The following is a 23,873-nucleotide window of genomic DNA, read 5'->3' on the forward strand; positions in this document are numbered from 1 at the left end:
CCCCTCTACCACTTCTGAAACCACCACTGCTCTTCCCCAATCTGGATGCTCTGTACATGCTCTCCAACCCTCTCAATCATACCCTACTCCATATAATATCTCAGATACTCACAAACTTATACATCCTTAGTTTGAGCACTCACCTTTGTCCCCTTTTGCATTGTACAATGCACTATTCAAGCTTTCCGCAGTCCTCTCAGGCACCTCACCATTGAATCATACATACATTGAATAACCTTACCACCAGTAAACAGTAATCACCCCCATTTTTTTAATAATTCCAGTGCAATGCCATCCAAACCTGCTGCCTTTGCCGGCTTTCATCCTCTGCAGAGCCTTTTACACCTCTTATGCTGTTTACCAAATCGTCCTCCCAAACCCTCTCACTTGCAAACAAAACACCAACTCCGACCTAATAACACTGCCATATCTGTCTACTCTGGTCACCAAACACATTCAACAAACCTTCGAAAATACTCACCCATCAAATCTTATAATAATAGGAACTCACTCATCTCCCTCACATCACCATATCTACTTGTTATCACCAAATCCCTATAGCCCCCTTACTGAAGTTCCCATTTGTTCCCTTGTCTTATGCACTTTAATTACTTCCCTCCAAAACATTTTTTTTTTTTTTTTTGCCACTGTCTCCCGCGTTAGCGAGGTAGCGCAAGGAAACAGACGAAAGAAATGGCCCAACCCACCCCCATACACATGTATATACATACGTCCACACACGCAAATATGCATACCTACACAGCTTTCCATGGTTTACCCCAGACGCTTCACATGCCCTGATTCAATCCACTGACAGCACGTCAACCCCGGTATACCGCATCGATCCAATTCACTCTATTCCTTGCCCTCCTTTCACCCTCCTGCATGTTCAGGCCCCGATCACACAAAATCTTTTTCACTCCATCTTTCCACCTCGAATTAGGTCTTCCAATTCTCCTCATTCCCTCCACCTCCGACACATATATCCTCTTGGTCAATCTTTCCTCACTCATTCTCTCCATGTGCCCAAACCATTTCAAAACACCCTCTTCTGCTCTCTCAACCACGCTCTTTTTTTTTCCACACATCTCTCTTACCCTTACGTTACTTACTCGATCAAACCACCTCACACCACACATTGTTCTCAAACATCTCATTTCCAGCACATCCATCCTCCTGCGCACAACTCTATCCATAGCCCACGCCTCGCAACCATACAACATTGTTGGAACCACTATTCCTTGAAACATACCCATTTTTGCTTTCCGAGATAATGTTCTCGACTTCCACACATTCTTCAAGGCTCCCAGAATTTTCGCCCCCTCCCCCACCCTATGATCCGCCTCCGCTTCTCACCCCAACTCCCATTTGACCTCTTTTTCAACTCTTGCACCTTTCTGTTGACCTCCTGCCTCTTTCTTTTATACATCTCCCATTCATTTGCATTTTTCCCTGCAAAAATTGTCCAAATGCCTCTCTCTTCTCTTTCACTAATAATCTTACTTCTTCATCCCACCACTCACTACCCTTTCTAATCTGCCCACCTCCCACGCTTCTCATGCCACAAGCATCTTTTACGCAAGCCATCACTGCTTCCCTAAATACATCCCATTCCTCCCCCACTCCCCTTACCTCCTTTGTTCTCACCTTTTTCCATTCTGTACTCAGTCTCTCCTGGTACTTCCTCACACAAGTCTCCTTCCCAAGCTCACTTACTCTCACCACTCTCTTCACCCCAACATTCTCTCTTCTTTTCTGAAAACCTCTACAAATCTTCACCTTCGCCTCCACAAGATAATGATCAGACATCCCTCCAGTTGCACCTCTCAGCACTAACATCCAAAAGTCTCTCTTTTGCGCGCCTATCAATTACCACGTAATCCAATAACGCTCTTTGGCCATCTCTCCTACTTACATACATATACTTATGTATATCTCTCTTTTTAAACCAGGTATTCCCAATCTCCAGTCCTTTTTCAGCACATAAATCTACAAGCTCTTCAACATTTCCATTTACAACACTGAACACCCCATGTACACCACTTATTCCCTCATCTGCCACATTACTCACCTTTGCATATTTTTTTTTCTTTTGCTTTGTCGCTGTCTCCCGCGAGGTAGCGCAAGGAAACAGACAAAAGAATAGCCCAACCCATCCACATACACATGTATATACGTATACGTCCACACACGCAAATATACATACCTATACATGCCCTGGTTCAGTCCATTGACAGCATGTCGACCCCGGTATACCACATCGTTCCAATTCACTCTATTCCCTGCACGCCTTTCACCCTCCTGCATGTTCAGGCCCCGGTTACTCAAAATATTTTTCACTCCATCTTTCCACCTCCAATTTGGTCTCCCACTTCTCGTTCCCTCCACCTCTGACACATATATCCTCTTGGTCAATCTTTCCTCACTCATTCTCTCCATGTTACCAACCCATTTCAAGACACCCTCTTCTGCTCTCTCAACCACACTCTTTTTATTTCCACACATCTGTCTTAACCGTACATTACTTACTCGATCAACCCACCTCACGCCACATATTGTCCTCAAACATCTCATTTCCAGCACATCCACCCTCCAGCGCACAACTCTATCCATAGTCGAGGTTGTGTGCAAAGTGAGAAGGTTAGGGAAAATGATATAGTAAACAGAGAAGAGGTAGTAAAAGCTTTGTGGAAGATGAAAGCCGGCAAGGCAGCAGGTTTGGATGGCATTGCACTGGAATTTATTAAAAAAGGGGGTGACTGTATTGTTGACTGGTTGGTAAGGTTATTTAATGTATGTATGATTCATGGTGAGGTGCCTGAGGACTGGCGGAATGCTTGCATAGTGCCATTGTCCAAAGGCATAGGGGATAAGAGTGAGTGCTCAAATTACAGAGGTATAAGTTTGTTGAGTATTCCTGGGAAATTATATAGGAGGGCATTGATTGAGAGGGTGAAGGCATGTACAGAGCATCAGATTGGGGAAGAGCAGTGTGGTTTCAGAAGTGGTAGAGGATGTGTGGATCAGGTGTTTGCTTTGAAGAATGTATGTGGAAATACTTTGAAAAAGCAATTGGATTTGTTTGTTATAGCATTTCTGGATCTGGAGAAGGCATATGTAGGATGATAGAGTTGCTCTGTGGAAGGTATCAAGATATTATGGTTTGCGAGGCAGTTTGTAAAAGCAGTGAAAAGTTTTTATCGAGGATGTAGGCATGTGTACGTGTAGATGAGAGGAAAGTGATTGGTTCTCAGTGAATGTGGTTTCCGGCAGGGTGTGTGTGATGTCTCATTGGTTGTTAATTTTGTTTATGGATTTGGTTGTTAGGGAGGTTTGAATGCAAGTGTTTTGGAAGAGATTCATGGTGAGGTGCATGAGGATTGGCGGAATGCTTGCATTTGCATTTGTACATAGGGCAAAGGGGATAAGAGTGAGTGCTCTGATTAGAGAGGTATAAGTTTGTTGAGTATTTCCTGGTAAATTATATGTCGTGGGTTATTGATTGAGGGGGGTTGAGGCATTGTCAGACGCATCAGATTGGTTAAGTGCAGTGTGGTTTCAGAAGTGGTAGAGTTATGTGTGGATCAGGTGTTTGCTTTGAAGAATGTATGTGAGGAAATACTTAGAAAAACAAATGGATTTGTATGTACTTGTATGGATCTGGAGAAGGCATTATGATAGAGTTGATAGAATGCTCTGTGGACCGTATAAGAATATATGGTGTGGGAGGAAGTGGTTAGAAGCAGTGAAAAGTTTTTTATGGAGGATGTAAGGCTTGTGTACGTGTAGGAAGAGAGGAAAGGTGATTGGTTCTCAGTGAAGTAGGTTTGCGGCCAGGTGGTGTGTGATGTCTCCATGGTTGTTTGATTTGTTTATGGATGGGGTTGTTAGGGAGGTGAATGCAAGAGTTTTGGAAAGAGGGGCAAGTATGCGTCTGTTGTGGATGGGAAAGCTTGGGAAGTGAGTCAGTTGTTGTTTCATTTCGTTCGCTGATGTACCAGCGCTGGTGGCTGAATTCATGTGAGAAAATGGAGAAGCTGGTGACTGGTTTGGTAAAGTGTGTGAAGAAGAAAGTTAGAAAAAATATGAATAAGAGCAAGGATATTAGGTACAGTAGTGGTTGAGGGTCAAGTCTATTGGAGGTAAGTTGAATGGAGAAAAACTGGAGAAGTAAAGTGTTTTAGATATCTGGAGTGGGATTTGGCAGTGGATGGAACCATGGAAGCGGAAGTGATTCTAGGTGTGGGGGAGGGAGGTGAAAAATTATGGGGAGCTTGGAAGAATGTTTGGAAGTCGGAAAAAACTATTCGGAAAGCTAAATTGGGTTTGTTTGAAGGAATAGTGGTTCCCAAACAATGTGTATGGTTGCGAGGCGTGGGCTATGGATAGAGTGGTGCGCAGGAGGGTGGATGTTTGTGCTGGATATGAGATGTTTGAGGACAATATGATGGTGTGAGGTGGTTTGATCGAGTAAGTCATGTAAGGGTAAGAGAGATGTGTGAAATAAAAAGAGCGTGGTTGAGAGAGCAGAAGAGGGTGTTTTGAAATGGTTTGGGCACATGGAGAGAATGAGTGAGGAAAGATTGACCAAGAGGATATATGTGTCGGAGGTGGAGGGAACGAGGAGAAGTGGGAGACCAAATTGGAGGTGGAAAGATGGAGTGAAAAAGATTTTGTGTGATCGGGGCCTGAACATGCAGGAGGGTGAAAGGCGGGCAAGGAATAGAGTGAATTGGATTTCGATATGGTATACCGGGGTTGCACGTGCTGTCAGTGGATTGAATCAGGGCATGTGAAGCGTCTGGTAAACCATGGAAAGTTCTGTGGGGCCTGGATGTGGAAAGGGGAGCTGTTAGCTGTGGTTTCGGGCATTATTGCATGACAGCTAGAGAATGTTTTAGTGGTGAAACGATGGGAGGCCTTTGTTGTCTTTTTCCTAGAGCTACCTCACACACATGCGGGGGGGAGGGGGATGTATTCCATGTGTGGCGAGGTGGCGATGGGAATGAACAAAGGTAGACAGTGTGAATTGTGTGCATGGGTATATATATGATTATGTGTCTGTGTTGTGTATATATAGGTGTAAATTGAGATGTATGGGTATGTATATTTGCGTTGTGTGGACGTGTATGTATATACATTTGTATGGGGGGTGGGTTGGGCCATTTCTTTCTATGTTTCTTGCGCTACCTCACAAACGCAGGAGACAGCGGGGGCTGGAAATCCTCCCCTCATCCTCTTTTTTTTTTTTTTTTTTTTTTTTTTTTTTTTCCAAAAGAAGGAAACAGCGAAGGGGGCCAGGTGAGATATTCCCTCAAAGGCCCAGTCCTCTGTTCTTAACGCTACCTTGCTAATGCGGGAAATGGCGAATAGTATGAAAGAAAGAAAAAAAGCTATTTTGGAAGGAGGTAATTAAAGTGCGTAAGACAAGTAACAAATGGGAACTTCAGAGAAGGGGGCTGAAGGGGAGGTGATAACAAGTGTGGTGATGTGAGAAGTAGATGGAGTGAGTATTTTGAAGGTTTGTTGAATAATGTTTGATGATAGAGTGGCAGATATAGGGTCGAGGTGGTGTGCAAAATGTGAGGGTTAGGGAGATTTGATTTGTAATCAGGGAAGCGGTAGTCAATGGCCTTTGTGGGAAGTTAAAAGCTGGCAAGGCAGCAGGTTAGGGTGGTATGGTTAGTGGAATTTATTGAAAAAGGGGATGACTGTATTGTTGACTGGTTGGTGAGGTTTATTTAATGTATGTATGACTCATGGTGAGGTGCCTGAGGATTGGCGGAATGCTTGCATAGTGCCATTGTACAAAGGCAAAGGGGATAAAAGTCATTCTCTTATTCCAGAGGTATAATTTTGTTGAGCATTTCCTGGGAATTATATAAGAGAGTATTGATTGAGAGGGTGAAGGCATGTACAGAGCATCAGATTGGGGAAGAGCAGTGTGGTTTCAGAAGTGGTAGAGGATGTGTGGATCAGGTGTTTGCTTTGAAGAATGTATGTGAGAAATACTTAGAAAAGCAAATGGATTTGTATGTAGCATTTATGGATCTGGAGAAGGCATATGATAGAGTTGATAGAGTTGCTCTGTGGAAGGTATCAAGAATATATGGTGTGCGAGGCAAGTTGTTAAAAGCAGTGAAAAGTTTTTATCGAGGATGTAAGGCATGTGTACGTGTAGGAAGAGAGGAAAGTGATTGGTTCTCAGTGAATGTAGGTTTACGGCAGGGGTGTGTGATGTCTCCATGGTTGTTTAATTTGTTTATGGATTTGGTTGTTAGGGAGGTGAATGCAAGAGTTTTGGAAAGAGATTCATGGTGAGGTGCCTGAGGATTGGCGGAATGCTTGCATAGTGCCATTGTACAAAGGCAAAGGGGATAAGAGTGAGTGCTCAGATTAGAGAGGTATAAGTTTGTTGAGTATTCCTGGTAAATTATATGGGAGGGTATTGATTGAGGGGGTGAAGGCATGTACAGAGCATCAGATTGGTTAAGAGCAGTGTGGTTTCAGAAGTGGTAGAGGATGTGTGGATCAGGTGTTTGCTTTGAAGAATGTATGTGAGAAATACTTAGAAAAACAAATGGATTTGTATGTACCATTTATGGATCTGGAGAAGGCATATGATAGAGTTGATAGATATGCTCTGTGGAAGGTACTAAGAATATATGGTGTGGGAGGCAAGTGGTTAGAAGCAGTGAAAAGTTTTTATGGAGGATGTAAGGCATGTGTACGTGTAGGAAGAGAGGAAAGTGATTGGTTCTCAGTGAATGTAGGTTTGCGGCAGGGGTGTGTGATGTCTCCATGGTTGTTTGATTTGTTTATGGATGGGGTTGTTAGGGAGGTGAATGCAAGAGTTTTGGAAAGAGGGGCAAGTATGCAGTCTGTTGTGGATGAGAAAGCTTGGGAAGTGAGTCAGTTGTTTGTTCGTATGATACAGCGCTGGTGGCTGATTCATGTGAGAACTGGAGAAGCTGGTGACTGAGTTTGGTAAAGTGTGTGAAAGAAGAAAGTTAAGAATAAATATGAATAAGAGCAAGGATATTAGGTACAGTAGGTTGAGGGTCAAAGTCTATTGAAGGTAAAGTTTGAATGGAAGAAAAACCTGGAGGAAGTAAAGTGTTTTAGATATCTGGGAGTGGATTTGGCAGTGGATGGAACCATGGAAGCGGAAGTGAATAATAGGGTGGGGAGGGGGTGAAAATTCTGGGAGCCTTGAAGAATGTTTGGAAGTCGAAAACATTAGCTCGGAAAGCTAAAATGGGTATGTTTGAAGGAATAGTGGTTCCAACAATGTTGTATGGTTGCGAGGCGTGGGCTATGGATAGAGTGGTGCGCAGGAGGGTGGATGTGGCTGGAAATGAGATGTTTGAGGACAATATATGTGTGAGGTGGTTTGATCGAGTAAGTCATGTAAGGGTAAGAGAGAATGTGTGGAAATAAAAAGAGCGTGGTTGAGAGAGCAGAAGAGGGTGTTTTGAAATGGTTTGGGCACATGGAGAGAATGAGTGAGGAAAGATTGACCAAGAGGATATATGTGTCGGAGGTGGAGGGAACGAGGAGAAGTGGGAGACCAAATTGGAGGTGGAAAGATGGAGTGAAAAAGATTTTGGTGAAACGGGGGCCTGAACATGCAGGAGGGTGAAAGGCGGGCAAGGAATAGAGTGAATTGGATTTCGATATGGTATACCGGGGTTGACGTGCTGTCAGTGGATTGAATCAGGGCATGTGAAGCGTCTGGGGTAAACCATGGAAAGTTCTGTGGGGCCTGGATGTGGAAAGGAGCTGTGGTTTCGGGCATTATTGCATGACAGCTAGTGACTGAGTGTGAACGAATGGGGCCTTTGTTGTCTTTTTCCTAGAGCTACCTCACACACATGCGGGGGGGAGGGGGATGTATTCCATGTGTGGCGAGGTGGCGATGGGAATGAACAAAGGTAGACAGTGTGAATTGTGTGCATGGGTATATATGTATGTGGTCTGTGTGTTGTATATATATGTGTACCAATGAGATGTATGGGTATGTATACTTGCGTGTTGGACGTGTATGTATATACATTTGTATGGGGGGTGGGTTGAGGCCATTTCACTTCGTCTGTTTTCCTTGCGCTACCTCACAAACGCAGGAGACAGCGGGGGCTGGAAATCCTCCCCTCATCCTCTTTTTTTTTTTTTTTTTTTTTTTTTTTTTTTTTTTCCAAAAGAAGGAACAGCGAAGGGGGCCAGGTGAGATATTCCCTCAAAGGCCCAGTCCTCTGTTCTTAACGCTACCTTGCTAATGCGGGAAATGGCGAATAGTATGAAAGAAAGAAAAAAAGCTATTTTGGAAGGAGGTAATTAAAGTGCGTAAGACAAGTAACAAATGGGAACTTCAGAGAAGGGGGCTGAAGGGGAGGTGATAACAAGTGTGGTGATGTGAGAAGTAGATGGAGTGAGTATTTTGAAGGTTTGTTGAATATGTTTTTGATGTTAGAGTGGCAGATATAGGGTCGAGGTGGTGTGCAAAATGTGAGGGTTAGGGAGAATGATTTAGGTAACCAGGAAGAGGTAGTAAAAGCTTTGTGGAAGATAAAAGCTGGCAAGGCAGCAGGTTAGGGTGGTATTGATAGTGGAATTTATTGAAAAAGGGGATGACTGTATTGTTGACTGGTTGTGAGGTTTATTTAATGTATGTATGACTCATGGTGAGGTGCCTGAGGATTGGCGGAATGCTTGCATAGTGCCATTGTACAAAGGCAAAGGGGATAAGAGTGAGTGCTCTAATTTACAGAGGTATAAGTTTGTTGAGTATTCCTGGGAAATTATATAAGAGAGTATTGATTGAGAGGGTGAAGGCATGTACAGAGCATCAGATTGGGGAAGAGCAGTGTGGTTTCAGAGTGGTAGAGGATGTGTGGATCAGGTGTTTGCTTTGAAGAATGTATGTGAGAAATACTTAGAAAAGCAGATGGATTTGTATGTAGCATTTATGGATCTGGAGAAGGCATATGATAGAGTTGATAGATATGCTCTGTGGAAGGTACTAAGAATATATGGTGTGGGAGGCAAGTGGTTAGAAGCAGTGAAAAGTTTTTATGGAGGATGTAAGGCATGTGTACGTGTAGGAAGAGAGGAAAGTGATTGGTTCTCAGTGAATGTAGGTTTGCGGCAGGGGTGTGTGATGTCTCCATGGTTGTTTGATTTGTTTATGGATGGGGTTGTTAGGGAGGTGAATGCAAGAGTTTTGGAAAGAGGGGCAAGTATGCAGTCTGTTGTGGATGAGAAAGCTTGGGAAGTGAGTCAGTTGTTGTTCGCTGATGATACAGCGCTGGTGGCTGATTCATGTGAGAAACTGGAGAAGCTGGTGACTGAGTTTGGTAAAGTGTGTGAAAGAAGAAAGTTAAGAATAAATATGAATAAGAGCAAGGATATTAGGTACAGTAGGGTTGAGGGTCAAGTCTATTGGAAGGTAAGTTTGAATGGAGAAAAACTGGAGGAAGTAAAGTGTTTTAGATATCTGGGAGTGGATTTGGCAGTGGATGGAACCATGGAAGCGGAAGTGAATCATAGGGTGGGGGAGGGGGTGAAAATTCTGGGAGCCTTGAAGAATGTTTGGAAGTCGAAAACATTATCTCGGAAAGCTAAAATGGGTATGTTTGAAGGAATAGTGGTTCCAACAATGTTGTATGGTTGCGAGGCGTGGGCTATGGATAGAGTGGTGCGCAGGAGGGTGGATGTGCTGGAAATGAGATGTTTGAGGACAATATATGGTGTGAGGTGGTTTGATCGAGTAAGTCATGTAAGGGTAAGAGAGATGTGTGGAAATAAAAAGAGCGTGGTTGAGAGAGCAGAAGAGGGTGTTTTGAAATGGTTTGGGCACATGGAGAGAATGAGTGAGGAAAGATTGACCAAGAGGATATATGTGTCGGAGGTGGAGGGAACGAGGAGAAGTGGGAGACCAAATTGGAGGTGGAAAGATGGAGTGAAAAAGATTTTGTGTGATCGGGGCCTGAACATGCAGGAGGGTGAAAGGCGGGCAAGGAATAGAGTGAATTGGATCGATATGGTATACCGGGGTTGACGTGCTGTCAGTGGATTGAATCAGGGCATGTGAAGCGTCTGGGGTAAACCATGGAAAGTTCTGTGGGGCCTGGATGTGGAAAGGGAGCTGTGGTTTCGGGCATTATTGCATGACAGCTAGAGACTGAGTGTGAACGAATGGGGCCTTTGTTGTCTTTTCCTAGAGCTACCTCACACACATGCGGGGGGGAGGGGGATGGTATTCCATGTGTGGCGAGGTGGCGATGGGAATGAACAAAGGTAGACAGTGTGAATTGTGTGCATGGGTATATATGTATGTGTCTGTGTGTGTATATATATGTGTACATTGAGATGTATGGGTATGTATATTTGCGTGTGTGGACGTGTATGTATATACATTTGTATGGGGGTGGGTTGGGCCATTTCTTTCGTCTGTTTCCTTGCGCTACCTCACAAACGCAGGAGACAGCAGGGGGGCTGGAAATCCTCCCCTCTCTCCTCTTTTTTTTTTTTTTTTTTTTTTTTTTTTTTTTCCAAAAGAAGGAACAGCGAAGGGGGCCAGGTGAGGATATTCCCTCAAAGGCCCAGTCCTCTGTTCTTAACGCTACCTTGCTAATGCGGGAAATGGCGAATAGTATGAAAGAAAGAAAAAAAAGCTATTTTGGAAGGAGGTAATTAAAGTGCGTAAGACAAGGTAACAAATGGGAACTTCAGAGAAGGGGGCTGAAGGGGAGGTGATAACAAGTAGTGGTGATGTGAGAAGTAGATGGAGTGAGTATTTTGAAGGTTTGTTGAATATGTTTGATGATAGAGTGGCAGATATAGGGTCGAGGTGGTGTGCAAAATGTGAGGGTTAGGGAGAATGATTTGGTAAACAGGGAAGAGGTAGTAAAAGCTTTGTGGAAGATAAAAGCTGGCAAGGCAGCAGGTTAGGGTGGTATTGTAGTGGAATTTATTGAAAAAGGGGATGACTGTATTGTTGACTGGTTGGTGAGGTTATTTAATGTATGTATGACTCATGGTGAGGTGCCTGAGGATTGGGTGAATGCTTGCATAGTGCAGTTGTACAAAGGCAAAGGGGATAAAAGTGCATGCTCTTATTCCAGAGGTATAATTTTGTTGAGCATTCCTGGGAAATTATATAAGAGAGTATTGATTGAGAGGGTGAAGGCATGTACAGAGCATCAGATTGGGGAAGAGCAGTGTGGTTTCAGAAGTGGTAGAGGATGTGTAGATCAGGTTTTTTCATTGAAAAATGTATGTGAGAAATACTTAGAAAAGCAGATGGATTTGTATGTAGCATATATGGATCTGGAAAAGGCATATGATAGAGTTGATGAGATGCTTTGTGGAAGGTATTAAGAATATATGGTGTAGGAAGCAAGTTGTTAGAAGCAGTGAAAAGTTTTTATTGAGAATTTAAAGTATGTGTACGTGTAGGAAGAGAGGAAATTATTGGTTCTCAGTGAATGTTGGTTTGCGGCAGGGGTGTGTGGTGTCTCCATGGTTGTTTAATTTGTTTATGGATGGGGTTGTTAGGGAGGTGAAAGCAAAAGTTTTGGAAAGAGGGGCAAGTATGCAGTCTGTTGCGGATGAGAGAGCCATGATGACAGCTTAGAGCCTTGTCTGATATCCACATGAATACCAAAACTTTTGCTGAACTCTTCATCTACTCTTAAACATGCATTTGCTTCTCTATAGAAGACTTTCACTCCAGTCAACAGTTGTCTCCCTACCCAATAAATCTATAGCACATCCCATGAAGCATTTCCTTTGACTCTCACATACTTTCTCCAAATCCATAAAAGTTGCATATAGTTTTGTACCTTTCACTAGATACATTTCCTTAGTCTTTACCACAAAAATGTGATCCACGCTTCAGTCCCTCTGTCAATCATTATTCTTGCTCTCACTTTTCCTGGTATACTTAACATACTTATTCCCCTCTAATTTCTACATACATTCTCAGAACCTTTTCCTTTGAATAAAGTAACAATTAATTTAATTTTCTCCCAATCCTCAGGCACAACCATCTGCTTTCATGCTAGATTATATATCAGGTGCACCCACTCTGTCACACTTTCTCCTCCATACTTCAGCATTTGATACATGATCAAATCCATTCCAGGTGCTTGTCCTACCTTTAGCCTCATTATTGCCCATCTTGCCTGCTTTTTTGCTTTCGGCCCTTTCATTTGTATCCTTTTCATTCCATCATCCATACCTATGCATGCAACAACTGCTGCCTCCCCTTGTCCCACATTAATCAGTTCTTCAAAATATTCTTTCCATCTTCCTTTCACTTCCTCCTGTTGATTCAGCAGTTACCTTTCCTTACTTCTCACACTAACATTTCCACTCATATCCACCTCTTTTCTTTTCACCTCCTTCCAGTGCAATTTCTTGTTATCCCAAAACTCTTCACTAAACTTTCTTCCAAAAACTTCATCTATTCTTTTTGCTTTCTTATATCAACTTACATTCCACTTACACATTTTATGTTTTTCCCTCCTCCTTTGTTGGACTTCCACTGGTACATTCTTTCGAGCAATTTACCATATGCCAATTCCTCTTTTCCACAGCATTTCTAGTCTCTTCCTTCCACCATACATTGCCTCTTTTATTCCTATATCTTTTGATCTTGTATCTGACCTCTAATTCTACAACCTTTGATAGTATTAGTATTTCTCTGAACATTTTAAACACCTTTTTCACTCATGAATGCATTGCTACATTCACTGCATTTCCATCTAAACTTTCAGTTACCTTTCTTTCATACTCCTTCCTGCATTTTTTTTATTCAACTTCTTATTGGCCAACACTTTCACCTCTCCATTTTTCCTTACACATCTCCTCTTCTCCTTGATCCTCATCCCTTCAAGAGCTGTGAATTGGTCATAGTCTCCAAAGAGTCCTCTCAAAATTGTAGCATATAGCCTGGCCTTTCAATCTTTTATCCACTACCACATAGTCAGTCAAAGCCTTTTGCTCTTCTCTTCCATCATTCCTCATCCATGTATATCTGTGGATCATCTTTTGCTAAGAAAGGTGTTTGCAAGGAATAAATCCCTCTCAGCACAGACATTCGCAAGATGATTTACCTTCCATTCTCATTTACTCTAGGCACTCCATGTGTACCAACTATCCTGCCAGTTTCATCACATCTCTGCATTCATATCATTCTTTATAACCACCTTTCTCTCATTCTCAAAGCCATTTATACAGTCATTCTTATTTGTCCAAAAATGCTTCATTTCAAACATACCTTGTACAGTCTTTATGATTACAGGTGCATATACATAACCATGCATACCTCATAGCACAGTATCATTTCATTCAACATGCTTCTCATAACACAGATCCACACATTCATCATGCTTCTCATAGCACAATATCATCACATTCAACATGCTTCTCATAACACAGATCCACACATTCATCATGCTACTCATAGTACTGTATCATCACATTCATCATGCTTCTCATAGCACAGTATCATTGCATTCATCATTCTTCTCATAGCTTATTACCACCACATTCATCGTGCTTCTCATAGCACAGTATCATCACATTCATCATACTTCTCTTACCACAGTGTCATGACATTCATCATCCTTCTCTTAGCACAGTGTCACATTCATCATACTTCTCATTGCACAGTATCATGACATTCACCATGCTTCTCATAGCACAGATTCATCACATTCATCATGCTTCTCTTATCACAGTATTGTCACTTTCATCATCCTTCTCTTAGCACAGTATGATCACATTCATCATGCTTCTTATGGCACAGTATCATCACATTTACCATGCTTCTAATATCAACCAAATTCCAGTCCAGCTAAGTGCAACTCTATCAGTGCCCTGTGACTTCATTTTTGTATTGATTTTTGTTAGTAACCTTCATTGCAGAACCTTATTATAAGCTTTTTAAAAATCTAGATAGATGACATCAGCTACAGTGCTTTTGTCATATATGTTAGTTATAGCATGAAAATAGCAAGCATATTTGTTTGACTGGAGTGATTTTGTTGAAAACCATGTTGAGAATCATTTATTAAGTGGTTGTCCTCTAAATAGTGTACAATTCCATCTTGCATGATGGTTTTCATAAGTTTTCCAACTACAGATGTTAAGCTAATTGGATGACAATTTCTGGGCAGTAACTTATTACCTTTTATCAATTTTGATGTTATATTGGCAAACTTCCAATCATCTGGAACTTCTGTAGCAAGTGACTTATTGAAAAGGGGAGTCAAGGGTGTAAGTACCTCATTTTCACCTCTTTCATTGTCCTTGGATAGAACTTACTGGGGCCCACCATTTTATTTATATCAATTTTCATTTTATTTATTGCTGATAGTACGTCTTTAGCATTTATGTCTGTCTTTTACAGAATGTTCTCTTTTTTGAGTGAAACTAGGTTTAGAACATTGAATTGTGTCTTTGATCATAACTGCAAATGCAAAAGAGTCATTGAAGATTTTGCCATGGCTTTATTGTTTTGAGTCTTTCATCTACATGTGGTATCTGTGTGTGGAGCACATAAACTAAACCTACTGCTGTTTTCTTACAAAGTCTATCTTCAGTTTAGATGAGCTTTAGCAAAGAGCTAGAATTCACTGCCTTCTTTGTTTTCCTCTCCTCATTAAACAGATTGTACCCTGGTACAGAGTATTTGATGAGGAAATCTCTATCATTGATATCTAATCAAGATTTGGGAAAAGCAATCAAATGATGGCCTTATAAAGCTTTTGTCTCAAAAACTCTGAACTTTTGTGTATACTGTGAGCATTAACATAAAACATTCTTAAATGATACAGAGACCTATTTCAAAGAGTACATATGAAAGGGATGGGTCTGCTTCACATGGGGTTGTGTTTTTAAACAGAACACTTGTAGACTTATTGAGAATCCTACCAAAATGTGTAGCTACCACATTATTCAAGTGTAGTCCTTCATTAAAGTACCAAACTGCATGTAGAAATACTGCCCCAAGTTTATGAAATCAACTTGCTCTTGAAAACAGAGGTTCATTGATTTATTATTTAGATTGACTCCCTTATGAATGAAGGCATTTCTGGTGCTGACACTGGCAAGAACTCCTGAATTAATGTTATTAGTTTTATCTCGAAAATGTCAAATAAGCCAGTTATTTTTCTCCAACAGCTCCTCTGATCTCTCTTTCAGTACATCATTAGTACCTGCATTACAAATAACAAGTGTCTTATTGTTTGTGCTACCCCAAATCACCTTTACAGCTAAAGCAACATCATCATCTTTAGCACCTGGAAAACAAAAATGGTTATGGCATAAAGGGTTTCAGGCACAGAATTCTGCCATCTGTCCTCAGATCATAGAGCTGCTGAGAAACTTCGTGTTTGTTGTCATTGCCATCATCCATAGACTATAACCTATTTTTTTGTAATTAATGGCATTATAGGAAAATATTTATGGGGTTGTACATTGTTGCATTACCTGGAAGGGTAGCTTTCCTGGGAGAAGGAAAAATTATTATGTGTGTCTTATCACCCACACTGCTGCTTCAGATATTAATGGCTCACTCCCTGATTGTCTCAGTGAGCTGGATTCAGAAATATTGTGAAGGTCATCTACCCTGTATAACAGTTATTTATCAGTAGCTGCAGCCAGCTTTTCCTGTAAGGTCCATCTGTCCTTATAAAAGCAAAGGCATTGCAAAATTATTATAAAACTGGATGCCAATATTCCCACTTCACACTGATGACCTGCTGGTATGCTGAGATAGCAAACAGAAATTTTATATTACTGAAAATAAGGCATAGTAAAAGACCTGAAATAGGGTCACCAAATCTTCAACCTTATGAGTGCTGACCAAGTTCCTTATGCCTCAGGAACCATGGTTTCCTCTGTGGTGCAGTGTTTCCTCAGCTCAACTGACCTGAACAGTATATTTTTTTTGGTACAATATGTATCACTTTTCATCAGTACAGGAAGAAAGCAGCAGATGACAGGGAAAACTTTAGAAAAGAATGGTAGTTCTGTCTCAAATGAGGAATTGAAAACAGTGGGAAAAGTCTCATGGAAGAGATACTGCTATGTACATACATTAGGATCCCACACAGATTGCACCCTCCGATCTACATGGACCTTAATGCAGTAGTGGGAGCAGTGATGGCTTGAGCTATGGCAGTGGGGATTTTCCTTTCCCAGGTAGGTATAAGCATGCTGCACTTGGTCTATCAGATCTGGAATTGGTCATTTGTTTGAGTTGAAATGAATGTCTAAGGTAGAATATTCTAAACTATATTAAGAGTGCTGAGTACCCTTAGATGCTCCAGTGCTTGATTTATAAGCCTAAATTCTATAATCCAGTCCAGTCCAACAGACTGCGTGCATACTCATCCCTCTCTCCAAGATTCTTTCATTCACCTCCCATACCACTCCATCCATAAACAAGTTAAACAACCATGGTGACATCACAACCTCTGCCACAGACCACCCTACAATTGGAGCCATTCATTCTCCTCTCTTCCTACTTGTACACATGCTTCACACCTTTGATAAAAACTATCATACTTGATTTTCTTCAGAGCCAGAGACAAAAATGTAACACTCATAGATTCTCCTAGCATTTGTTGAACAGTTATTAGTATATTCACTGAAGTTGTAGAAGGTAGATATTTAGGCATCCTCCCACTGAAATATTAGAGTAGGGTAATTTTCATTTTTTTCTTTTCTTTTTTGTGATTGTGTGTGAAATTTGCCAACATATATGAATGTAAGATAACAATGCTGCAGTCTCATCCTTGTTGTACAGCTGTAAGTGGGGCAGAAAGCAAGAAATTGGCCAGTTTCATGTACTCCTAACTTTTGATAGCAGAATATTTTCAAAAATTTCTGCCTGATCTGCCAAGGACATTTCTATATACATACATGTAAGATTTACACCAAAAATGCCATTAGTACAAAAGTAATTGCTGTAGGGTTGAATTGCTGAATTTTTGCCATGATTTGCTCTTAACAAAAACCTATATAAATGCATAGCTCAGTGTTGTTGGCAGCCAGTGTCACTAAATGTAGCCTGGACATCTTTTTATTATATCTAACCATCTTTCTATATCTTGACCCCTGTTCCCCCAGGGACTTCCATCAATGGGGTAGTCATGGGAAAAGAGTCTATACTTATTCCCTTGCATACACTATTCCATACATTCTTCCACCATTTGTTTCCCACCAGTACTCTTCCTCTCTATTTCCTGGTGTCGCAGGCGATCTTCCTCTCACACCACCCCCATTAATTGCACTGTCATACACTCTCCTTGTAAATTCCATGTCTTGCATTCTTTTCATATGCCCAGACCTCAAAGTTTTATGTTTTGCCCACTCTACCACCCCACAATTCATCCCCTTTGCATTCCTTGCTAGACCATATCTCTCATACACCCCCATATTTCTTTATCCATTCCATCTAGTAATACCACATGCTCCTTTCAAACAGCTCATTTTCACAGCCTGGATTCTTGACCTCTATGATTCATTTTATGTCCATATTTTGGTTGCATGAGTCAGGCTTGTAAGGATTATGCTGTCCCTTAATCGTTACTTCAATTCCATACATACACTTCTACCCTTTGCTAATCTCTTAACGAACCTAATGACTCTTTTACCCTCTACTTCTCTCTCCCCATAACTGTCCTTCCATGTCACCAAACTTAGACATCTTGATCAACCCCTGATGATGTGATTATTATATGAAAGTGCACTTTGGAACTTGTCGTGATTCATTTTCCTCTTGGTTATCAGCAAATTACAAATCTAATATTCTTCAGTGGTTGTCAGGTTGCATTCCTCTTACCCAAATAGCTGTTTTTTCTTTCTGCCTCACCCACATGTGGACTACTGGCATTCTGTCTACAAACATACATTCTCACCTTGTCATACATATCACTTGACAACACTGAACCCACATGTCTCATTCTTTGTAACTCTAGATTTTCCTGTGGTGAGCAATATGCACTAGTCCTGCATTTTGGCAGAATGATAGGAGCAGTAGACAGAGATAATGGGAACATTCAGGCAGGAGCATTAGGAAGAAACATTAGTTATAAGTAGTAGGTAGCAACATTAGAGGCAGGAGCATTAAGTAGAAGTAGTTGGGAGGATTATTAGGTAGGAGACACTGCAAGTACTGCACTAGAGTTGCCCTCTGCCATTGGCCTGCTAAGGTTGAGGCAGTAAAGGCTAAGAAGTGGCATTAGAGTTTATTAGTTATGGAGACCATTGCCTTAGCCACCCCCTACAGGGAGTTCCTGTTGGAACAGGTGTCAGAGATATAGACAGATAGAGAGATTAGAATGCTTCATATCATTCTCACCTCAGTCTTCATATTCATGGGTGCAGAATCACATACGCATGCATACTCCTCAATTATAATCTTTCCTTTCACCCACACTGTTCTTGATCCATTCCATCCGTGCTCTGTAACACCCTCTGATACTTTGAGTGATAGCACAATTGCACGTCCTTCTTTCCTCTTCCCTGATAATTTTCATTCATTCCCATCCATACCACTCCTCCCATGCCCTCCCATAACTTGCTGTCATCATTTCCTTTTTCACTCATTCACTGCCTAAGAATGCTGGTTCCCCAATCCCCAGCTCATCCAAACTATGACTTTTGAATTTCTCCACAAGCTCCTGGCTTTTACTCTCACCATGCATCCCATATATGTTCAGCGCCATCACCGTCGGTCACTCATCCCTTTTACTCCCTGGCATAACTGATGGACTCTAATGCTGCTTCTTAGCCTTTTATGCCTCACCCTTGACAGGCTGCTGGCAGAGATCAATTCTAGTGCAGCATTTCCCACAGGCAGTAGAGCTCCAAAATTGTCCCAAAAAGCTAAAACCCCAGCAAACACTTGTTTTTCTGTATTAGAAAAAAGAATACTACAACCATTTCCCTGATGGATTTGGGCAATGCCTCTCCCTTTTGTTCTATCCCTAAGGTTGTAGTGTCACCACAAGAAGGTGGGTTTGAGACTTGGATACTTCAGATAACTAAAGTATCCCTTGAGGCACTGAAATTCAAAACTTTTCCTGATTTTGAGCCATACCACAGTAGCAGCACCTCTTAACTTCATTGATTATAATACTGCACCAGAATAGTATGATTAGAGGAGAATTACCATTTGTGAAAAAGAAAGAAATTATCCTCAGATAGTGATTGCGAGGTGATACAGAGGTAAGCTTAAGGTGAAAGAACCAAAGTAACGGATGACAAAGTTATCCTCAGATAGTGATTGCAAGGTGATATAGAGGTAAATGGGCATGAGCAGACTGCTTAAGATGAAAGAACCAAAGTAATGGATGACAAATTAGCTTGAGATTACTTTCTTGGGACCTGTTTAAAGCATTCTATAGTATTACTGTTAATTTTTATATTTTAGTGACCTCACTAGAATATTTTTTATAAAAGTAGACAGATAGTTACCATCATTATTGTTTTCTTTCTATAGATATGTTCCTCATCAGAGCTCTTCTTGTCATCCGTGGGTCTTCTTCCATGTACTGATGATGAAGCAGTCAACTCTAGTGAAATTTGTGAAAATAAAGTCATTTAGTGTTACGAGGACCAATTCATCTCATCTCCTGAAGGAGGTGACAAACAAAATCCTAAGCAAAATGACCCATGTGGAAAAACACCCTATGAAAATCTGTACTGTAGAATCTTCCATCAAAGCCGGAATGACTTAGATAGAAAATATAGAAACAAAGTTAAGGTAATGGAACAAAGACTATATTGCTTTTGAATTTTATCTAAATGATGATCAAATGTGTTTATTCAGAGGTATGCTGACTATTGAGGGGAAGGGTACTATAAATACTGATCTCAGAAAATATTTGCAGGTTGTAATTACCCTTTTGATGAACTGTTTTATGGTAAGACTTCATAAACTTGAAGCTGTTCAAGTGACGATGGCAATATTTATTGTGACCTCATACAGTTTGATACTCTGGAAAGATCTATTGTAGATTACCATGCTTTGGATTAAGAATTAACACCCCATATATCTCTAAAAGTTTATTTCTTTTTCTTTCATTCTTGTTCTCCAATTCCCACATTAGTGAGGAAGCACCAGGAATAGATAAAGAAATGGCCTCATTCACTCGCATTCATTCTCCAACTGTCATGTAATGTACTGAAACCACAGCTTTCTGTCTATAGCCAAGCCTCAGAGACCTTGCTGTGGTTTCTCCTGGCTGCTTCATATGTCCTGGTTCAGTCCACTGACAACACATTGTGCCCTTGTAAACCATATCACTGCAGTTCACTCTTATCTCAGACATGCCTTTCACCCTCCTGAATGTTCAGGCCTCAAATTCTCAAAATCTGTTACACTTCATCCTTCAGTCTCCCATTTGGACTTCCCCAACATTGTTGTCCCCTTCATTTCTGGCACATGTATCCTGTTTTTCAACCTCTCCTCTGTAATTATGTATTTGTACTGTATAGGGAAGGAGTTTTATGTTCATGAGGCCCTGTCTATTGAACATTCTCTCCTGTAGTACAACTTCATGAATATTTTTTTTATTCTATTGTACTTAATCGCTGTCTCCCACATTATCCAGGTAGCGCAAGGAAACAGATGAAAGAATGGCCCAACCCACCCACATACACATGTACATACATAAACGCCCACACACGCACATATACATACCTATACATTTCAACATATGCATACATATACATACACAGACATATACATGTATACACATGTACATATTCATACTTGCTGCCTTCATCCATTCCTGTCACCACCCCGCCATGCATGAAATGGCACCCCCCCTCCCCCCACGTGCATGAGAGGTAGCTTTAGGAAAAGACAACAAAAGCCACATTCATTCACTCTCAGTCTCTAGCTGCCATATGTAACGTACTGAAACCACAGCTCCCTTCGCATATCCAGGCCCCACAAAACTTTCCATGGTATACCCCAGATGCTTCACATGCCCTGATTCAATCAATTGACAGCCGGTCGACCCCGGTATACAACATCGTTCCAATTCACTCTATTCCTTGCACACCTTTCACCCTCCTGTATATTCAGGCCCTGATCACTCAAAATCTTTTTCACTCCATCCTCCCCTTTCCAATTTTGTCTCCCACTTCACATTCCCTCCACCTCTGACACATATATCCTCTTTGTTAATCTTTCCTCACTCATTCTCTCCATGTGACCAAACCATTTCAATACACCCTCTTCTGCTTTCTCAATCACGCTCTTTTTACTGCTCTCTCAATCACACTCTTTTTATTACCACACATCTCTCTTATCCTTTCATTATTTACTTGATCAAACCACAACACACCACATATTGTCCTCAAACATTTCATTTCCAACACATCCACCCTTCTCTCTGCAACCCAATCTATAGCCCATGCTTCGCAACCATATAACATTGTTGGAACTGCTATTCCTTCAAACATACCCATTTTTGATCTCCAAGATAACGTTCTTGCCTTCCACACATTCTTCAACACTCCCAGAACCCTTGCCCCCTCCCCAACCCTGTGACTCGCTTCCACTTCCATGGTTCCATTTGCTGCTAAATCCACTCCCAGATATCTAAAACACTTCACTTTCTCCAGTTCTTCTCCATTCAAACTTACCTTCCAATTTACTTGTCCCTCAACCCTACTGAACCTAATAACCTTGCTCTTATTCACATATACTCTCAGCTTTCTTCTTTCACACACTTTACCAAACTCAGTCACCAACTTCATAGATTTATGTATACTTATTGTATTGACCATGTCTTCATTCATTGTATTCCAGTCATCCACCACTGTTATATTTTAAAAAGTACTCTATCACATCTTTTTTAACAAGTGCTTATACTTAATTTCATATTATGTCCTCTAGTTGTTTTGTGTGTGTGCATACATAATAACCCATTTGTATGGTATGGGGAGGGAGCTCAACTCTAGTTTGGACCCCATCTCTTGAACATTCTCTATTATCATACAGCTTCTTGACTTCTGAATCCTATCCACATTCACAGTTCACTGCGTGTGCTTGTGCCATATGCTCTTTCATTTAAGACGACATTTTCAAGCCTGATTCCTTCTTTCATGATCTTACACACCACTTCATTAACATAGATTCGCCAAAAAAGTCTAATTACTGTAAGACTGAGTATATTCTCTTTGTATGTCGAAGTCAGTGCAGCACACCCTTCTCGGCTGTCTTAGCCATACTCTTTTTTTTATTACTGCACCTTTCTCTTACCCAATCATTTCTTATTCATAGATATGGGTCTGTGGCTTCAGTGTACCACACAAAAATGGGTAGATTGTATGTGACTAGGTGATCTTGAATTTCAAGTGGATGTCTGCTTTACCTTTATATTGTGAAACTAGTTGTTATTTGATCCATGAGTTGTGGGAGTTTGGGAGGTTGATAGATGATGTGGTAACAGTTTGAAAACTCTATAATTATCTCAGAATAGTCTCAGATCTGACTTCAAGTACTTTCCAGATGCCAAGAGAGGATAAACGAGCTGCCTTCCTCACAGACCTGGGGAGGGCTACTATGCGAGGAGTTCGCAAGTGTCACAAATGTGGGACCTTGAATGGCACACGAGGTTTTTCTTGCAAAAACAAGTCCTGTGATGTGATTTTCAAGGAAGCTGGAGAGAAGAGAAAGCTGTCTACAGAGGCATGTCGGATCACAGCTGGTGCTGATGCTCAGGTTAGTGATTCATTAGGATGCTAGTTACTGTAAACCATAAGCTGATACATAATTACATATTGTAATAACTACATTTTTGTAGTTTGTAGATGTTCTTTTAGTTTCTTTGTAGTTTTTTTTTCATTTTTATGGCTTGAATAGAATCAGAATGCTGCTTACCTGTTAAATTTTGATAAATGTTTGTTGAAGAACATTTGGGTTTTCTGTTTTGCCTGATATTCTCTTTCTTATATCTCAGCATATGATTCAACATGTAATATTGTGTTTTTGTATTTTAGATCTAGTTTTGTGTTTCCTTCAGCTGGATTAATGTTCTCATTAACCCTGTATAATGCAGTCTTCCAAAAGCAAAAATGGTGTATGGGGCCATGATGATACTTTATAAATTTGAAGCAAGTGATTAGTATAATTAGGTTTGGTTACTCTGATTATTGGTTTTGAAAATAATGTATGCTGTGGTTGCCTTTTTTAATATGTATTTTGTTTTTAGAATCATTACTTTGTAATATACTTGATTGATTTTGCTGCTTTAGCTGATTACCACCAGGAATGAGTGAGCAATGGCTTTATTTGCATCCATACTGTCCTATTTATGGAAACCAAGACTCCCATCCACAGTCATACCATCAAGCCCCATAGGCTACTCCATGGTTTACCTTGCCTGTTACACATGCATGGTGCATGAAATGCAGACTCATTTAATAGTAATGAGAGCAGCACCTTTAGTGAAAGATACAGCAAGAGATAAACAAAACAGTATCCATCTGCTTTGTATGAAGATGGTGGTATGCTACTTTTCTGAACCTGTTGATTTTGTGAGGGTTGATGCAGTGGGTGGCGATGCTGTTTCATGTGGGACGCTAGGAATGGGTAAAGGTGAGCAAGTATGAATGTGTACCTGTGTATATATGTATATGTGTATGTATATTTCTTTCTTTCTTTCATACTATTTGCCATTTCCCGAGTTAGCAAGGTAGCGTTAAGAACAGAGGACTGGGTCTTTGAGGGAATATCCTCATCTGGCCCCCTTCTCTGTTCCTTCTTTTGGAAAATTAAAAAGAAAAAAGATGTGCATTTATATGTAATTATGTGTTTGTTAGTGGATAGGTCTTTCTTT

General features: G+C 40.9%; 1 protein-coding gene across 5 annotated transcripts in view; it reads left to right on the top strand.

Annotated features, from left to right (window-relative positions):
• Positions 1-23,873, top strand: part of LOC139756163 (uncharacterized protein C2orf42) — a 164,941-nt gene that overhangs the window by 16,118 nt on the left and 124,950 nt on the right. For 3 of the 5 annotated variants that reach the window (XM_071675344.1, XM_071675347.1, XM_071675348.1), the window contains exons 2-3: positions 19,520-19,783; positions 22,544-22,756. In XM_071675344.1, the coding sequence (XP_071531445.1) occupies positions 22,544-22,756 (213 nt within the window). In that variant the 5' untranslated portion in view covers positions 19,520-19,783. Of the gene's footprint in view, positions 1-15,997; positions 16,213-19,519; positions 19,784-22,543; positions 22,757-23,873 lie in introns of those variants that run through there. The other 2 variants (XM_071675346.1, XM_071675345.1) reach the window with 2 other exon arrangements.

Source organism: Panulirus ornatus, chromosome 20, assembly GCF_036320965.1.
Source record: "Panulirus ornatus isolate Po-2019 chromosome 20, ASM3632096v1, whole genome shotgun sequence".
Taxonomy (NCBI): Eukaryota; Metazoa; Arthropoda; class Malacostraca; order Decapoda; family Palinuridae; genus Panulirus; species Panulirus ornatus.